Source organism: Hemitrygon akajei, chromosome 5, assembly GCF_048418815.1.
Source record: "Hemitrygon akajei chromosome 5, sHemAka1.3, whole genome shotgun sequence".
In the NCBI taxonomy this organism is placed as follows: Eukaryota; Metazoa; Chordata; class Chondrichthyes; order Myliobatiformes; family Dasyatidae; genus Hemitrygon; species Hemitrygon akajei.
Window position 1 is genome coordinate 47,014,116 of NC_133128.1, and position 18,807 is coordinate 47,032,922.

Consider the following 18,807-nt stretch of genomic DNA (forward strand, 5'->3'; position numbering starts at 1 on the left):
TGTTGGAGACAGAAGACAGAAAGGCTATGGACAAAGCCAAGGGGTATGAGATCTGGCATTTGTATCCATGAATGGAGATTCTCTAGGAACTGTGCCATGGAAACACAATATATTAAATAGGACAAATAAAGTGTGGAAAGAAACCAGCTGCCTTCTGCAACTGGGAGGCTTTCCAGCTCAGAGTCAGACAGATTTATCACACGGACATTGAAACATACAGTGACGTGTGTAGTTTGCTTTACAACCAACACAAGCTAAGGAGAGGCTGGGGGCAGCCCATAAGTGTCACTAAAATTCCATTGCCAAAGCCAACACAGCACACCCACAATACTCAGAAGAACACAGCACCAGACAAAAACAACAGCAGCAAAACAAGAGTCTTTTCTCCCTCCCTCTCCCTCACATACAGACAGTGCTACAACACCAGGTTGGGCCTCTGGGCCACCAGTGAACTCACAAACAACCCGACTCTGACTTTCCCAGTGGATTACGACTAGTACACCCAGGGGTTTGGCCATCAGGCTTCAACTTCAGGACTTGAAATTGACCTTTAGCCTTAGATCTTCAGTATTGACCCCAGTACCCAATGATAGATCCCCAAACTCCAGAGTCACCAATGATGGACCGAGCTCCAGACTTGTCGGCTCGGTGTCAAGGGAGTCACTGGCCCTCGTGCCTCTGGAGGAGGAGGGGAAACTTGCAGACCTGGTGTGCCACCATTCCTTTTCCACAGTGCTCGTCAGCCTGACATCTATGGATGTCCTTTGTCACACGTCCACATTTCAGGCTTTTGAGCACAAAGAGGAGACCCTGACTTCTTTTGTTACTTGCCCACATTGCTGGCCTTCAAATGCAGAGCATGGATTGGAGATCTAGACTCTGGCCTGACTTCTGATTCCATAACACTGACACTCACTCTCCTTTCTGACCCCAAAACCATCCCTGTGAACATAAACCTCAAAGGAGGCAGCAGCTTTAATATTCCTCATTCACTGACTCCATTATAAGCAGGGCAAAAGGAAATCTAGAGGCATGCATCATTTCATTCTGCACATTCACTACCACATTCTTTTAAAATGAGTACAGAATCTCTGGTTTCAGTATTTTGGGTTAATGATTCTGTATACAGCTTTGAGCACAAACAGGGACTCCTTCAAGGAGCAATACCTCAAAAAGGCAGTATCCATCATTAAGGACCCTCATAACCCAGGTCATGCCTTGTTCTCATTGCTACCATCAGGAAGGAGGTATAGAAGCCTGCAGAGACGCACTCAATGTTTCAGGAACAGCTCCTTCCCTCCATCATCAGGTTTCTGAATGGACATTGAACCCATGAGCACTACCTCACTACTTTTTTAAAATTTATGCACTACTTATTGAATTTACATATATATTTACTGTAATTCATCCCCACTCTATTATATAATGTATTGTACAACTATGGCAAATGCAACAAATCTCACAACACATGCCAGTGATATTAAACCTGATTCTGACTATAACAGGATTTTTACTTTAGCTTGCAAATATTCAATACAGAGTACAATTCAAGTTCTAAAAGGTACTTATTTAATTTGCTCATAAATTTACAAGTTGTCCAATTGCTTTCACAGTGAAAACACAGCAAAACAAGCAAGCATTAATGCAGCACAAGTATAAATCACATTCCACTGCTTTTGTCAACCTATCTAGACTGCCGAGGAAAGAAGTCACCCAAAAGTCGAACACTTCCTTGTGCAAAAGCAAGGAGCAAAGTGAACATGATTTAGGAGTGACCAAGCACATTTTTTTTTCTAAACTAAAATGAGCAAATGTTTGATTATCCTCTTTCTTTCAGTTGAAATAAAAAGCTTTTGTACAATTTGAAATTGGTACAAGGGTAAACCATTTAGGAACTCTGCCTGGTTGCCAACTGGAAAATGTATCTCAACAGCATACAGACTCTGCAGCACAACTGAGGCAGTCTCAAATGTCTTATACCCTAATCATAACAACTGCTTGATTTTTCTTATCTACATGTCAAGACTCTAGCAGATTTTGTTCATTACTTGGTTCTGACACAATGGTAGCAGTGAACATTTAAATGAAACTGAAACACATGACTCCAAATTCAAAACAGAAGGCAAAGGTCTGTTAAGTTATCTCTAGGGAGCTGAGATTTATATATAATAAACATAGGACTGTAACAATGTCCACATTTATGCTGGCGACATTTGCATTATTTGTCCCTCAAATCTTGCCAAAGTAAAAATCCCTTAAAGACATGAAGTGTCTGCTCACTGGTGAGAAAATTACCATTATCATTCTTTGTGATGTCATTGGATATTATCCTAGGACAAGGCTTTCATGAATTCTATTTTTGTGGATATACTTTCCAAAAAATGTAAAGTTCTACATCAATATTTGCACCCACACACCAGGTATATCACTTTCCTGTTGCAAAAGTACTTGTCCAGCTCTAGTCTAGTTACAACCTTTAGGAAACATTGCAGACATAATCTGGGACCCAAGCAACAAACTTGGTGTTTTCAATAACCTGATCCACACACCCCCAAAATTCCAAGGAGGAACAGATTGCATGGAAGATCAGTGTCCCGGTGTTGAGGTTTGCCTCTACTGCCTCTTCCAAATAGGCCTAATGCAGCATTCTGCCAAACCTCCACCCATGTAGTTATGGAGATGTCAAGTGTGAAGTGATGAATTTTGTAAAGTTAAAAGCAGGGCTTGGTGTACTCAGTTAACAGCAGGATCAGGAGGAGAGTTGTAGAATACAGAGACTTAGAAGTACATAGTTCCCTGAAAATGATGACACAGATAACCTAGGAGGTGGAGAAGGACCAGGGCATGCTTATCTTCACTGGATGTGAATCAGGTTTATTATTACTCACATATGCCATGAAATTTGTTGTTCCTGCAGCAGCAGAATAGTGCAATGCATAAAAAACCATACATTACAATTTGATTTAGTCAGATATAAAAGGTTAATAAATAGACCAAAATAATGAGTGGTGTTCATCGACCATTCAGTAATCTGATGGCAGAGGGGAAGTTGTTCCTAAAGTGTTGGAACATGCATTAGGATACTGACTACGAGAGTTGGATGGTTGTTGTACAATAGCAAGTCTGTGATTAAGTTTGAGAGAGTGCGGAGAAGATTCAAAAGTCTGTTTCTGGGATTGGCGGTCTCCAAGCAGAGTATGAGATTGGGACTGTTCTCACTGAATCAGATGAGGCCAAGGGTGGAGCTTATTGAGGTTTACAAAATTATGAGAGACTGCTCACAGTCATTCTCCCCAGGGCAGAGGAGTCTAAAACTAGGTTTAGTAGTTCACATTTAAAGGGCAACTGAGAGGCAAGTTTTTCCACAGATAGTACAGTGTACATGGAGTGAACTGCCTGAAGATGTGATAGAGTTGGGTAGAATTACAATGTGTAAAAGACATTTGGATAGGTTCATGGACAGGAAAGATTGAGGAACATGGGCAAACGGATCTAGATAAGGAAGACACATTGGCTGATGTGCTTTATAACTCTATGACTACTGCAATGTCTTCTGGACAACATTGCATTTTCAACTGTTTATAGCTTCACCTGACACGTGAGCCATTTCCAAGTCCCATTCACCTTTACCTTTGAACTATGGTGGTTCTGCATATCTCAATTGCCTCAAATTTAAACTTTTTCTCATGCATGCTCACATTGTATGCCCTTCTGTGTCCCTCCTCAGCCCTGCACAACTAGAAACATATTTTTGTGAGATCCTGTGCATCTTCAACTCCTTTCTCATAACTATAACTTTATATTCAGCTACCTAGGGTTTAGACACTGAAATTCCCTGCATAAACCTTTTCATTCAACCTTTTAAAAGTCTCCTATAGTCTGCTTCTGTAACCTTTCAGTTTTTCCATCTAATTGTGTTCGGATTCAGATAATTGTTGGTTGATCACAATGAGGAACCATTAGATTCTGTCTGGTAAAAATGGATGATTTGTAAATGTATAAGGTTACAAATTAACAATAATTGTGTGGGTAATGTAAAAGGGTGTGATTAGCACAGTAATACCGTATTTCAATAAGAGGAGTGAAAACATGCAAAAACCCATACAAATGCAATTGGAAACACAATACCATGACCCCACACATACTCCTCACAAGAAACAGCTGCCAACTTCCTTGTAAAACTTTTTAGGGCATCACCATAGCAACAGTGAGGTGTACAAAAACATTTGGTGTAAGTTTTTCCATTTGGAGGAGCTTAAATGCATTCTGTAGCAAATACTATCAGCAACATTTGAGGTTAGAGCTCAGACAGACTACATGCTTATTCAGATTTGGGACTGCAAGAGTGAAAACGAATGATCTGAGAAGCTCCCTTCCAGGGTGAATCATTCAAGCTGCATTTTCACTGTGTACAGGATTCAACGGCAACGATGGCATTATCCTGTATAAGGAAATCTCTTTATCTCTATGGCATGTTTTGAACAGAAACAGATCCTGATTTTAAGTGACAATCATTTATGTCAAGAACATGGGTTACTACACAGAAGTTAGATTATCGGTATATGTTATTGTAGAACCTATTTATGAAAACAGTCCTTGGCTTGAAGACCTTGCTGAAATGCAAGTTGCACACAGCCTTCAATTTTACAAAAGCAGGCAGAGAACAAGGCACCACACTACTAAACATGGAGCATTGCAAAGAGAAATCCATTGTGCACCGCAGTCACTTTACTCCCTTGTCTCCTTAAGATGTACATGTTCATTTCTGAAACTCGTTAAGGATCCTACAGGATACAAGGTGAAAGAACTGTGTAATTCTGAATCAGAGAGCATATTGGACTGCGGGGTTGTACCGCATGTAATTACTATATTCAAGCGGTGCCTAGCTTCCTTTTATTCGCTGAAGGTTGATGTGGAAATGATTTTTTCAAAAAACAGAACGGAGGGTGAGAACTTCTTGTCGGAGTGCACAGTCACATGTTTGAAATCAGTGACACATTCACACACAACGTTAAAATATCGCTGGCATAAACAATGGGTACAGACCATCCCGATTCTACGGTGTCTGAAGACTGAAATTACAGCAGCAACTCAAATCAAATAAAGACAGCCTGCAAACTCTTAAATCACTCCTAAACGATCAGAATCCCGAAAGAACAATCGCCAAGACTCTGCAGTTTTTCAGATTTCAAGATCCTGAATTAACCATCAAATAAAACTAAATTCCCCGTCTAACCCCCCCCCCCCCCCACCTTCACAATCCACGCGAAGGGTGGCAGCAATGAAACAGGGCAACCCCTCCTCGTAATGTTCTGGGCAGCGTCGATAAGGAGTTGGAAATACAGTCGTTCAGAAAGGGCGATCTCAGAAACAAGCGCCACCGGTACAAAGCGGCGGCGGGGGCTGCCGAACCTCGAGTAGACCCGGGCACCAACCCTCATCTTCCCCAGACCCGCACCCGGCTCTCCCTCCCTCACCACTACCACAGCCAGCTTATCACCGGCAACCCCCCCCCCCCTCCCCACAGCCGCTACCACACCATCCTGCCGCTACACTCCAGATGCCCCCCCCACAGCCGCTACCACACCATCCTGCCGCTACACTCCAGATGCCCCCCCACAGCCGCTACCACACCATCCTGCCGCTACACTCCAGATGCCCCCCCACAGCCGCTACCACACCATCCTGCCTCTACACTCCAGATGCCCCCCCCACAGCCGCTACCACACCATCCTGCCGCTACACTCCAGATGCCCCCCCACAGCCGCTACCACACCATCCTGCCGCTACACTCCAGATGCCCCCCCACAGCCGCTACCACACCATTCTGCCGCTACACTCCAGATGCCCCCCCACAGCCACTACACTCCAAATGCCCCCCACAGCCGCTACCACACCATCCTGCCGCTACACTCCAGATGCTCCCCCCCACAGCCGCTACCACACCATCCTGCCTCTACACTCCAGATGCCCCCCCACAGCCGCTACCACACCATCCTGCCGCTACACTCCAGATGCCCCCCCACAGCCGCTACCACACCATCCTGCCGCTACACTCCAGATGTTTCGCCGCACACTCGCCTTTGTAACAGCCGAGCCACACAACTCACCCCAATTCAGCGCCTGCAGTAGCAGAAGCAACCACGCCGACCGCCGCATGTCCTTCCAGGATCCGTGTCCTTGTGGGATCCACTCGTTGCCGGCAGCCTCTCCCCTCGCTCGCAGCTCCCAGCCTTCCCGACACGTCACGCTCTCGCTCCAGGTGCCACTTTCTGTAACATTAGGAACTCCAAACCGCAACCCTTAAACTTATATTAAACTAAAAAATATATAAACAACTTCGTGAACTTTCTTTGATAATCTAGTGTGACACTTGAGGAAATAAAACCAATTGTCAGGTACTGCGCTCCCAAGTTTCTGCTCTCTGAACCCTGGAAGGCGGGCCGCAGACAACAGGCGACACAGCACCAAGGAAGTAGTGTATCAGGCAGGTAATTGGCGCAATGAGGGGAGAGGCGCGGCCAGCGGTCGCGGACCTCCGGCCGGAAAAAGGGAATCCAGCGACCCCTTTCCCGCCTGGCGGGAGCTCGAGCCTCTCTATCTAGAGTGTGAAGGCTAGTGCTGGTTTTCAAAATAAGCTCATAGTTTGAGAGCAGTTAGACTTACAGTCACATTAAGGTCTCCTGTTACGGAATTGCACAGGGCTCGCTCTTACTTATGAGGGTGTTTCATTCCTGCAACCGAAGGATCTAATTAGATAGATAGATAGATAGATACTTTATTCATCCCCATGGGGAAATTCAACATTTTTTTCCAATGTCCCATACACTTGTTGTAGCAAAAACTCATTACATACAATACTTAACTCAGTAATAATATGATATGCATCTAAATCACTAACTCAAAAAAGCATTAATGATAGCTTTAAAAAAAGTTCTTAAGTCCTGGCAGTTGAATTGTAAAGCCTAATGGCATTGGGGAGTATTGACCTCTTCATCCTGTCTGAGGAGCATTGCATCGACAGTAACCTGTCACTGAAACTGCTTCTCTGTCTCTGGATGGTGCTATGTAGAGGATGTTCAGGGTTTTCCATAATTGACCGTAGCCTACTCAGCGCCCTTCGCTCAGCTACCGATGTTAAACTCTCCAGTACTTTGCCCACGACAGAGCCCGCCCTCCTTACCAGCTTATTAAGACGTGAGGCGTCCTTCTTCTTAATGCTTCCTCCCCAACACGCCACCACAAAGAAGAGGGCGCTCTCAACAACTGACCTATAGAACATCTTCAGCATCTCACTGCAGACATTGAATGACGCCAACCTTCTAAGGAAGTACAGTCGACTCTGTGCCTTCCTGCACAAGGCATCTGTGTTGGCAGTCCAGTCTAGCTTCTCATCTAACTGTACTCCCAGATACTTGTAGGTCTTAACCTGCTCCACACATTCTCCATTAATGATCACTGGCTCCATATGAGGCCTAGATCTCCTAAAGTCCACCACCATCTCCTTGGTCTTGGTGATATTGAGACGCAGGTAGTTTGAGTTGCACCATATCACAAAGTCCTGTATCAGTTTCCTATACTCCTCCTCCTGTCCATTCCTGACACACCCCACTATGGCCGTGTCATCAGCGAACTTCTGCACATGGCAGGACTCCGAGTTATATTGGAAGTCTGATGTGTACAGGGTGAACAGGACCGGAGAGAGTACGGTTCCCTGTGGCGCTCCTGTGCTGTTGACCACCGTGTCAGACCTACAGTCTCCCAACCGCACATACTGAGGTCTATCTGTCAAGTAGTCCACTATCCAATCCACCATGTGAGAGTCTACTCCCATCTCCGTTAGTTTGTGCCTTAAGATCTTGGGCTGGATGTGCCAATATGTATCGCGTTTTACTGTTGATGAACTTGTTTGACCGATCGTCTTTCAATTTTTAGATCTAATTTGGATTTCTCAGGTTTCAGTGTTATCAACCACAATGGGTAGGTTGTGAATTCGGGTTACAGAGATGGACAAAATCAGTTCCTGATGGTCTCTGAAGTGCTATACTGTACTAAGAGAGCGTTGCATTGTTAACAACGCTTGTCCTTGTAAAGAGTAAGAGATCCATCCTTTGACAGAGGGGAAATATACAAGGGCAGAGAGGAAGTCCTCTTCATGTTATATAGTATAGAATCTATGCTGTCACTGGCATAATCCCCACCTCTTTCTCCTTTTTCCATTGTCCTATCAGATTCCATCTTCTTCAATCCTTTGTCACTTCTGCTTATTGTCTCCCATCTCCTCACGGCATTCCTCCTGTCCCTCTTCTCCACTCACCTGGATCAACCTATTACCCACAAGCTCCTCCTCCACCCTTTCTCCTCACCTTTTAATACTGCCTCTCCCCTCTTTCTTTACAGACCTGATGAAGGGTCTCAATCTGAAATACCAACTATTTGTTTTCCTTCACCGACCCACTGAATCCCTCTGATTCCTTTGTGCATTACACCAAAATTCGGTGTTGTCATATATTTAAACTAGAGTTGCAGGGGATGGGAACCAGAGTGCCCGAACAAGATTGTGGTTGTGGAGACAGATGTTATTAAGACCTCAGAAAAAGTCAGGAATCGAAAGGTCGAGCATGTTGGGACTATAATGTTCTGAGCCGTGTATATTTCAATGCAAGAAGTATTGTAGGAAAGACAAATGAGCTCAGAGCAAATCAGGGTGGACAAATTCCCCGGGCCTGACGAGCTGTTTCATATGTCCCTGTGGGAGGTAAGTATAGATACTACAGGGGCTCTAGCAGAGATATTTAAATCATCCTTAGTGACAGGTGAGGTACCAGATGATTGGAGGGGGGATAGCTAATTCTGTTCCACTGTTTAAGAAAAGCTCTAAGAATAAACCAGGAAATTATAGGTCGATGAGCCTGACATCAGCAGTGGAAAAGTTATTGGAAGGTATTCCTAGGGACCGGATATGTGAATATTTGGATAGACAGGGATGATTAGGGATAGTCAGCATGGCATCATGTCTAACCATCCTTAAAGGTTACCAGGAAAGTTGATGAAGCTAAGGTAGTGAAAGTTATCTGCATGGACTTGAGAAAGGCATTTGACAAGGTTCCACATGGTCAAGAATGTTCAGCCGCTTGACATTCAAGATGAGTAGTAAATTAGATTAGATATTGTTTTTGTGGGAGAAGCCAAAGAGTGGTAGTATATGATTACCTTTCTGACTAGAGGTCTGTTTCTAGTGGAGTACAGCAGGGATCAGTGCTGGGTCTGTTGTTGTTTGTCACCTGTATCAACAATCTGGATGATAATGTGATTAAAGGGATCAGCAAATTCGCGGATGCCACCAAGATTAGGGGTGTAGTGGCCAGCGAGGAAGACTATCACAGCTTACAGTGGGATCTGGACCAGGTGGACAAATGGGCTGAAAATCAACAGATGGAACTCAGTCCTGACAAAGGGTCTCGGCCCGAAACGTCAACAGTGCTTCTTCCTATAGATGTTGCCTGGCCTGCTGCATTCCACCGGCATTTTGTGTGTGTTGTTTGAATTTCCAGCATCTGCAGATTTCCTCGTGTTTGCGAGATGGAACTGAATGCAGGCAAGTGTGAATTGTTGTACTTTGGAAAGACCAATCATGGTAGGTCTCATTCAATGAGTGGTAGGGTACTGAGGAGTGTGGTAGAACAAAGGAAACTGGGATATGGGGAATTAAGTCAAGTCAGACACCGTATAATTTCAAACCATTTCTTCTTTATTGTGACTTCAGCCGGCGAGAGATCCGAGATCTACAGTGGGCAAGGATCCCCTCTTGGCGACTGGACCTCTCTCCTGTCTGCATGAACATGGACTTACCCAATTTCCTTCAGGATCAATAAAGTATGTTTGTCTGTCTAGGATCTCTACCTTACATACAGATACCATCCCTTTTATACAGATATTTTGCAGAACTTGTAACAGTTACAGCAGCTCTTGAGTTACTTTCTTTCCCTTAGGCAATCAGTACAGCAGATTTGTCCATCCTCGTATGGGGATCTAGGTGCAAAGCCTGCTCCGACAGTTTCCACCACAGGTTAATTATAAAGCAAGTTATAAAGCAGGAACAATCTTAAACAAAAAGGGAACAATACAGTCTGCCATATTTCACGTACGTGAGAAATTAAAATTGCCATTTCAGCAGAACAGCTTACAACCTTTTAGCCTTAAAAGGGAAAATAATGCACCAAAAATCCTTTAGCCTTAAAAGGGAATAAAACAGTAATAAGACAGTACCTTCATTACATTATCAGATACAGGTCTATTATTCATTGAAGGTGATGTCATTGGTAGATAGGGTTGTAAAGAAGGCCTTCATAGATTTAAGTATTAAGTATAGGAGTGGGATGTTACATTGAATTTGCAGATGATGTTAGTGAGGCCTAAGTTCGGAATCAGATTTAATATCACTGCTATATGTCCTGAAATTTGTTAACTTTGCAGCAGTAGTACAATGCAATACATAATGGAGAAATAAAAACTGAATTACAATATGAATTTACTGTATAGTAAATAGTTAAATAAGTTGTGCAAAATAAAGTAGTGAGGTAGTGTTCATGGGTTCAATGTCCATTCAGAAATTGGAGGCAGAGGGAAGGAAGCTGTTCCTGAATCATTGAGTGTGTGCCTTTAGGCTTCTGTACCTCCTTCCTGATGGTAACAACAAGAAGAGGGCATGTCCTGGGTGATGGGGGCCCTTGATGATGGATGCCACATTTTTGAGACATCATTCCTTGAAGATGTTGTGGATTCTATGGAAGCTAATGCCCATGTTGTAGCTGACTAATTTTACAACTCTCTGCAGTTTACTTAGATCTTGTACAGTGGTTCCCCTCCCCCACAACCCCCATACCAAATGCTCTCCACAGTACATCTGTAGAAATTTGCTCCTGGATGGTGGTCATTAAGGCAGCTCACTCTGCTCTTCTTACGCACAGGTATAGTTGTTGCCCCTTTGAAGCAGATGGGAACTGAGACTAGTATTGTAGCAACAACCTTGCACTCAACGTCAACAAGACCAAAGAGCTGATTGTGGACTTCAGGGAGGGTAAGACAAGGGAACACAAACCAATCCTCATAGAGGGATCAGAAGTGGAGAGAGTGAGCAATTTCAAATTCCTGGAAGTCAATGTCTATGAGGACCTAACCTGGTCCCAGCATATTGATGCAGCTATAAAGAAGGCAGGACAGCAGCTGTATTTCATTCATAGTTTGAGAAGATTTGGTTTGTCAAATGAAACACTCAAAAACTTCTACAAATGTACTGTTGAGAGCATTCTGACTGCCTGCATCACAGTCTGGTATGGGGGAGGTGGTGTACTGCACAAGGTTGAAGTAAGTTGCAGAAACTTATAAAATTAGTCATCTCCATCATGGGTATTAGCCTCCATGGTATCCAAGACATCTTCAAGGAGTGGTGCCTTAGGAAGGCAGTGTCCATCATTCAGGACCCCCATCACCCAGGACATGCCCTCTTCTCATTGTTACCATCAGGAGAGAAGTACAGAAGCCTGAAGGCACACAGTTAATAATTCAGGAACAGCTTCTTCCCCTCTGCCACCCAATTTCTAAATGGACATTGATCCCATGAACCTCACTATTTAAAAAAAAATTTTTTTGTACTACTTATTTTAACTATTTAATAGACACATTATACTTACTGCAAATCAGATTCTTTTCTCTATATTTATCATGTATTGTGCTGCTGCTATAAAGATAATGAATTTCACGATATATGCTGGTGATAATAAACCTGATTTTAATTCTGATTCGTAACTTCCAATTGTAACAACGAGAGACTGAAATTGTCTTTAAACACCCCCTCCAGTTGGTTTGGAGTATTGTGCACAGTTTTGGTCTCCTACCTACAAGAAAGATGTTAATAAGATTGTAAGAGTACAGAGAAAATTTACAAAGATTTTCCTGGGACTAGAGGACCTGAGTTACAAGGAAAGATTGAATTGGTTAGAACTTTATTTCCTAGAACATATAAGATTGAGAGGCGATCGAGGTATACAAAATTATGAGGGTGTAGGGCATGTAGATACAAGCAGGCTTTTTCCTTTGAGTTTGGGTGAGAGTACAATTAGAGGTCATGGGTTAAGAGTGAAAGGTGGAAGGTTTAAGGGGAATTAGGGGAAATTTATTAACAGGGTGGTGGTGAGGGTGTGTGAAAAAGCTGCCAGTGCAAGTGGTGTATGAGATTTCAATTTCAACATTTAAGAGAAGCTTGGATAGGTACATAGATGAGGGAGAGGTATGGATGGCTATAGTCTGGCAGCAGGGGTTGATGGGACTAGGCAGACTAGATGGGCCAAAGGGCCTGTTTCTGTGCTGTAGTTTTCTATGACTCTATTTCATTGCTGTCTGTGAGTCCTTTGTGGGAAAATTCACTGCTACTGGCCCTAAATTGCCATACAGAAAAAATAACATTTTTTTGGGTTTGTAAAAACTTGTACATAATTGTATATTTGCTCAGAAATGCATCTCCTGTCAAAATATGTTCCCTAATAGGAGGTGTTATTTCTACTCCATTACTGCTATTCTATTCTGTTAATTTGAAAAATATTATGTTTTGGAACTAGAGTTGGGTTTATGGTGCTACTGACTAAGAATTAACTAATTGTTGAATTTGCACATGTACATCTTTTTAAGTTGCACACAGCCAGTTAATTGATTCTGTATGTATTGCCCTCCTATAAATAAAATGCTAATCTGTAGCAAAATAGAAGGGAGGACCAGTTATAAAGACCCTATAAAGTGTGCAAAACACGGCCCAAGTGTCACTATAAATTTGTATGGAAGAGCATTTCACTGAGTGAATTGCGGATGCCTTCAAAACATTATGTTATTGAAATTTATGCTTATCCGTTTGGCTGACTTCTTTGAAATTGTCCTTAAGGTTATATGTACAAGGATTACTATTAAGTAGTTCTTAACTGGAAAAAAAAATCACTCTCTAACTCCAAGTATTTGCTGCTACTCAACCTCTTTACCTCAGTCTCCATACAAACATTGCTCATATTGTTTGAATGACAATTTCCTGGAATTAATATTAGGTCTGACTTTTGCCAGTTTGAACTTGTCTATTTCCATTGCTACATGTTAGTTTTGTTTTCATTTACCGTTTTTTAAACTGGCTCCAAAAAGTCAGGGTTTTCCCCTGTTAACTCCTTTTAAAGTTGAAAAGGGCACTCTTCTCTAGCCTTTCCTCATGTATCAGATTTTTGATTCGTGGTGTTTGTGGTGTTTGATTCAAGCAAGTTGCCTTGTAGGCAGCTACTGTCATTTTATATAAATGACTTCACTTGAAGGTAAAATCATATACAAGTATGTAAAACTGATTCCATCAGTATTTCGTGGCAATCTAGATTATAATTCTGCCACTTCCTTCCCCAAAGAGCCAATGCCTTATCTCTTCTACAAACTGTAACAAGTACATGAGAAGTAAGAACAAATGTTATTACTCTGATCCTGCAGCCTCCAAAGATTCGCTATCCAATCGCTGGAAAATTCTTCCTGAAATCCGTCCTGAATGGCTGAATTTTATTATGAGAACGTGACCTCTGGTTCTAAATACCATAGCCAGGAGAAACATCATCCTCACATCTAACATATTAGGCTACCTGAGAATTTTATATATTTCAATGAAACCAATGAAATATTTGAGAACAAATAATCTAGTAAAAATGCAGAGGAGGGTGAATCCTTGGAATTCTTTACTGTAGAAAATAAGTCATTTTTGTAATGAATGAGGTGAAGCAGGCTCAGATGGCCAATTGGCCTACTACTGCTCTGAACTCTTTATGTTCTTATTCTAAATGCTAGGAAGAGTATGCCCAGTCTGCTTAAGGTCTCATTATAAGACAAATTTGCCATCCCAAAATCATTCATTACAGACCCTCTATCACAATTCGTTCAGCAGTTAGGGAGAAGATGTGGTCTTACCAGAGCCATATATAATTGGACCAATTTGTCCTGTTGAAATAAAGGCCAGCATGCCTGTGCCTTTTATGCCCATATGTTAATTTTCAGCATTGCATGCACAGCAGGTGCCATTGAAGGCCAACACCTTTCATCTTCTCAACTCATCTGTATCCAATATTTCTACCTATTCTAGGAAAAATATTACCTCATTTGTTTTGTTCCTATGGGTGAAGTTGAAAGGAGTTATGGAAAAGGGGAAAGGCCGGACTCACTAGACTAGTTTTCATAGAATTTAGAAGATGTTTATTTGGTCCTCTTGTGAGAAATCTAGAACTAAGAATTACTGTAATTTAAAACAGGGAAGGGTTAATATTTTTTATCTCTCAGTTTATCAGAAGTCTTTGGAACTCTTTCTTAAAGATGGCTGGAAACAGAATATTTGAACATTATTAAGGCAGCAGTGGACAGGTTCTTGGTAAGCAGTGAGATGAAATATTACCTTGGTTACAGGAATGCAGAATTATGCTTGAAGTAATGTTTGCCGTGATCTTACTAAATGAAGGGGAAATTCCTTAAATTTCTTATTTCTAATCCTAATTCACGTGTTTGTGTGTAAATCAATCATGTTTTAAATTGCAGAGAAGAGTGAGGATGTGAACTGAACAAAGGGAATGTCCATGGGTGGAGATTGAATGGGGTGATGGAGTAAGAAGGGGTGGTATAGATTTAGTAATCACAACCGATCTGCCTGGATTTGTGAATGGAATGGGATGAATAAGGACAGAGGAAGGGTGTGTGGGGGGGATGGGGAAGGGGGCACAGATGCACAAAAAAGTGCCAGAACTGTGTAACATTAAAACACTGAAGTTGTTGGAAACTTAACATAAAAGAGAATAATGAAAATATATACCAGGTCAAGCAACACCTGTGAAGGCAGAAAAACTGAGTTAATACTCCAGATTGATGGCCTTTTGTTAGTACTGGCTAGCTGTGGTACATACAAAGAAGACTGCTTTCCTGAAATAGTCGCATTCAGCTTTGGGTCTAGAGTGCCGTAACCTGCCCAGCCGTAAGATGAAATATTCTTTCTGAAGACTGAACTAGCTTCATTGGGATCACAGACAGTGAAGTCAGGGTGGGAGTTAGATGGAAAACTACAATTATGGTGGTAATTCTATCCACCTTGCAGATTGAATGGAGTTTAGTTTCTCCAAAGTCGAGATGAACTTCCTGTGAGCAGCAGATGCATTAAAGCTGACTACAAGGAAGTACAAGTGAATTGCTTACTTATTTGAAATGGGCTGTTGTGTCTAAAAAGTGGAGTAAAAGATATGAACGCTACAGGTTGCACGAGAAGATGCCATGCGAAACTGTGGGTCAGGATGAAAGACTGAAGCAGGGGGCCATTTAGGAATTGTGCCCTTTGCACTGTCAAAGGAGATGTTGTAACAGGATAATTAAAGGAATCACAATGAAAATTACATGTATTAAGGCTATTGGGAAATGATTGGCATTTGGAGTAAGGTAATTTATTTTAGTAAATGGCTAAATGGCTCCTTTCAGACTTTTGTTCTCTAGAAGTGGCACAACAATGGTATCGAGGATGTTTGTAATGGTTTTACTAAAGTCAAAAGTGTGGAAAGCACAATAGTGAGGTGAAAGATGAACGGCCAGGCTGAATCTCTTTTATTAATGGGAATCTTTGGAGACAATAAGATCCATATGCTTTTAAGCTTAGAAGTGATAATAAGGAGAAAAAGATTGAGGTACAAGAGAAAATGTGCAGATGCTGGAAATCTGAGCAACACACACAAAATTCTGGCCGAAATGCTAGTCCTGCTGAAGGGTTTCGGCCTGAAACGTTGACTGTTCACTCTTTTGCATAGATGCTGCCTGGCCTGCTGAGTTCCTCCAGCATTCTGCGGGTTGCAAGGATTGAGATACCTCAGCAATGGAAGAGTAACTGTGAGTTGTTCTTTCTCTTTAATATTATTAGATCTATTTATGACTGTAACTGATGAAAGAGAACAGTATACGATCGAATCTAAGCCAGTCAGAATCAGAATCAAAGTAGATTTATTATCAAAGTAGGAAATGTCGAGGTTTGTTATCACTGACATGTGCCATGGAATTTGTTATGTTGTGGTGGCAGTACAGTGCAATCCATAAAATTATAATAAGTTACAAAAAGAAATTTTAAAAAAATGAATAAACAGTGCAAAAAGTGAGGTAGGGTTCATGGTTCATACAGCAATCTGCTGACAGAGGGGAAGAAACTGCTCCTAAAATGCTGAATGTATTGCCTCGCTGAGAAGAGGGCATGTCCTGGTTAGACAGAGACTTAATGATGGATGCTGTCTTCTTAAGGCATCGCCTATTAATAATGTTCTCAATGGTTGGGAAGCATGATGGAGCTGGGTGAGTTTACAGCCCTCTGCTGCCTTTTTCCGATTCTGTACGGGGGGGCCCCTCCGTGCCAGATGGTGATGCAACCAGTCAGAATGCTCCCCATGGTACATCTGCAGAGATTTGCTGGATATCTCACAATAACTGAGTCAGTTGTGAACCGAATTAATACTGAGGAGCTTGATATTCTGCTAATTACCCTGGTGTGGAGAACAACTGAACCCCCTACAACATCTGCACTGTCATTCATTCGGTAACAACACTTCAGTGCAGTGGAAGGTGTTGCATGCATTGGGGTATATCTCTGGAAGAGCAGACTGCAATGATGGTGGGGATTAAATACTGACAGCTAATAGTGACTGCCACACTAAATTAATAATAAGTTAAGTTAATTAATAAGTTTTGGCACAGCATTATGCAGGGAAACTAAGCAATGCCATTCTGTGCATCTCACAATTGAAGCTATGAGTCAATTGGGAATTTATTAAATGACATTACAGTGATCCAAACTGTTTTGATGCCAGAAAAGGCATGGAACAATTTCTAGGCTTTAAGTGGTGTCCCTGTAGCTGAATTATGAAATCATGAATGGAAAGGGAGATAAGGAAATGGGGATTGTATAGGCATCTGTGAATGCAGGTCCAAGTCCACTAGGTCACTGTGGAACAGTTTACCCTGAAGCAGCATCAGCTGGATTCCCAGAGATGGCAGTGAAGGTCTTTGTTGTTTTCATCATAGAGCAGAAGAGTCACCTTTGAAGATCTATTGCTGGCCTTGGCAGGGTTCTAGAGGTTCTGAAGACAGCTGTGTGATCTAGGCAATACTTGATGCTTACATAGGTCAGTCGCTATTAATGGAGTGTGGTTGTTGAGATTTTTGGCCTCCAAAAATTCTTGCAACTGCTAGCTCTCACGCAATATCCAAGTCTACTCCACTGAACTGCAGTCAAATGCATTGGTACAAATCTCTGATATGGAGCTGACCATCCCTGGGTATCACAAGAGGACTGTCCCAGGAGACTGGTGGCAGGCACTGGAACAGTATCAGGGTGCAGCCCACACGGAGAAGCACAAGAACCACGCAAGATGAGATTTTGATTCAGTCTTTCAGCAAGTTTCATCTGTAATCAGATATTCTGTTGTTATTCCGTTTGCACTGCTGGCATGTGAAACCCTTTAATGGACTGTAGATCCTTCTCATGTTTTACATCCCTCATTCCTCATGCTTACTTCACCATGGTCAGTCAGCCTGACGTGCTGGAAGGCTTGAGGAGCAGCACAAAGCACAAGATGATTGTCTGTACGTGATGTGCTTTTACTCTGCTGTCACCTGCCACAAGAGCATGAAGTCAGTTCCTTGTGTGGTGCTTCTCCACAGTCTTTCACCCTGTCATTCAGGGAGAACAGTGAGTCTTAGCAGTCTGGGGTGCTGTGAGGCTACAGAGTTACCCAGGCTGGAGTCTGGCAATAGGGAACAATTATGTTGTCAGCAGAGTTCCTGTTGTTAGGACATGTTACAGATATCAACACAGTGGCCACTTTATTAGGTTCACTTACTCGTTAATGTAAATATCTAATCAGCCAATCACATGGCAGTAGCTCAGTGCATAAAAGAATGCAGACATAGCCCTGCAGTTCTGTTGGTCAAATATCAGAATGGGGGAAGAAATGTGATCTAAGAGACTTTGACCATGGAATGATTGTTGGTGTCAGACAGGGTGGTTTGAGTATCTCAGAAGCTGCTGATCTCCTGCGATTTTCATGCACAACTGTCTCTAGAGTTTATAGAGAATGGTGTGTTAGACAAAACAGCATCCAGTGAGTGTTAAGTAGTGTTGCAATAACAACTTTACACTCAGTATCATCAAAACCAAGAAACCGTTTGTGAACTTAGGAAGAGGAAGTCAGGAACATGCATTAGTCCTCATTGAAAGGATGAGCAGCTTCAAGCTCCTGTGTGTCGACATCTCGGAGGACTTGTCCTGTGACCAGAATATAATTGCAACCATGAAGAAGGCGCACCAGCATCTCAACGTTCTTAGAGGTTTAAGGAGATTTGACATGTCATTGAAGACTTCTTCAAACTTCTTCAGACATACAGTGGAAAGCATAGCAGAATGGTATGGAAACTTCAAATTACAGGAGTGCAATAGACTACAGAAAGTGTGGAACTAGCCAATATCATTACAGGTGTAGCTCTTCCACACACTGAGAACATCTTCAAGAGGCGATGTCTCAGGAAGATAGGACCTATCATTGGGGGTCAACCTCGTATCCTGACCGTGCACTCTTCCCATTGTTGCCTTCAGGTTGGAAGTACGGGAGCCTGAAGGCCCATTCCTCAGGTTTCAATAACAGCTTCTTCCCCATGGCCATTAGGTTCTTGAACTGACAAGAAACCGTAATTCTACTTCAGATTACATTTCATTCAACTTGCTCTAAT

At 42.4% G+C, this 18,807-nt stretch overlaps 1 protein-coding gene across 1 annotated transcript in view; it reads right to left on the minus strand.

Moving 5' to 3' along the window:
- The window catches only part of LOC140727737 (prostaglandin F2 receptor negative regulator-like), a 68,324-nt gene extending 61,867 nt beyond the window's left edge, over nucleotides 1-6,457 (minus strand). Inside the window, exon 1 of the mRNA XM_073045441.1 lies at nucleotides 6,111-6,457. Within this exon, the coding sequence (XP_072901542.1) occupies nucleotides 6,111-6,159 (49 nt within the window). The 5' untranslated portion in view covers nucleotides 6,160-6,457. The remainder of the gene's footprint in view (nucleotides 1-6,110) is intronic.
- Nucleotides 6,458-18,807: the final 12,350 nt, after the last annotated feature.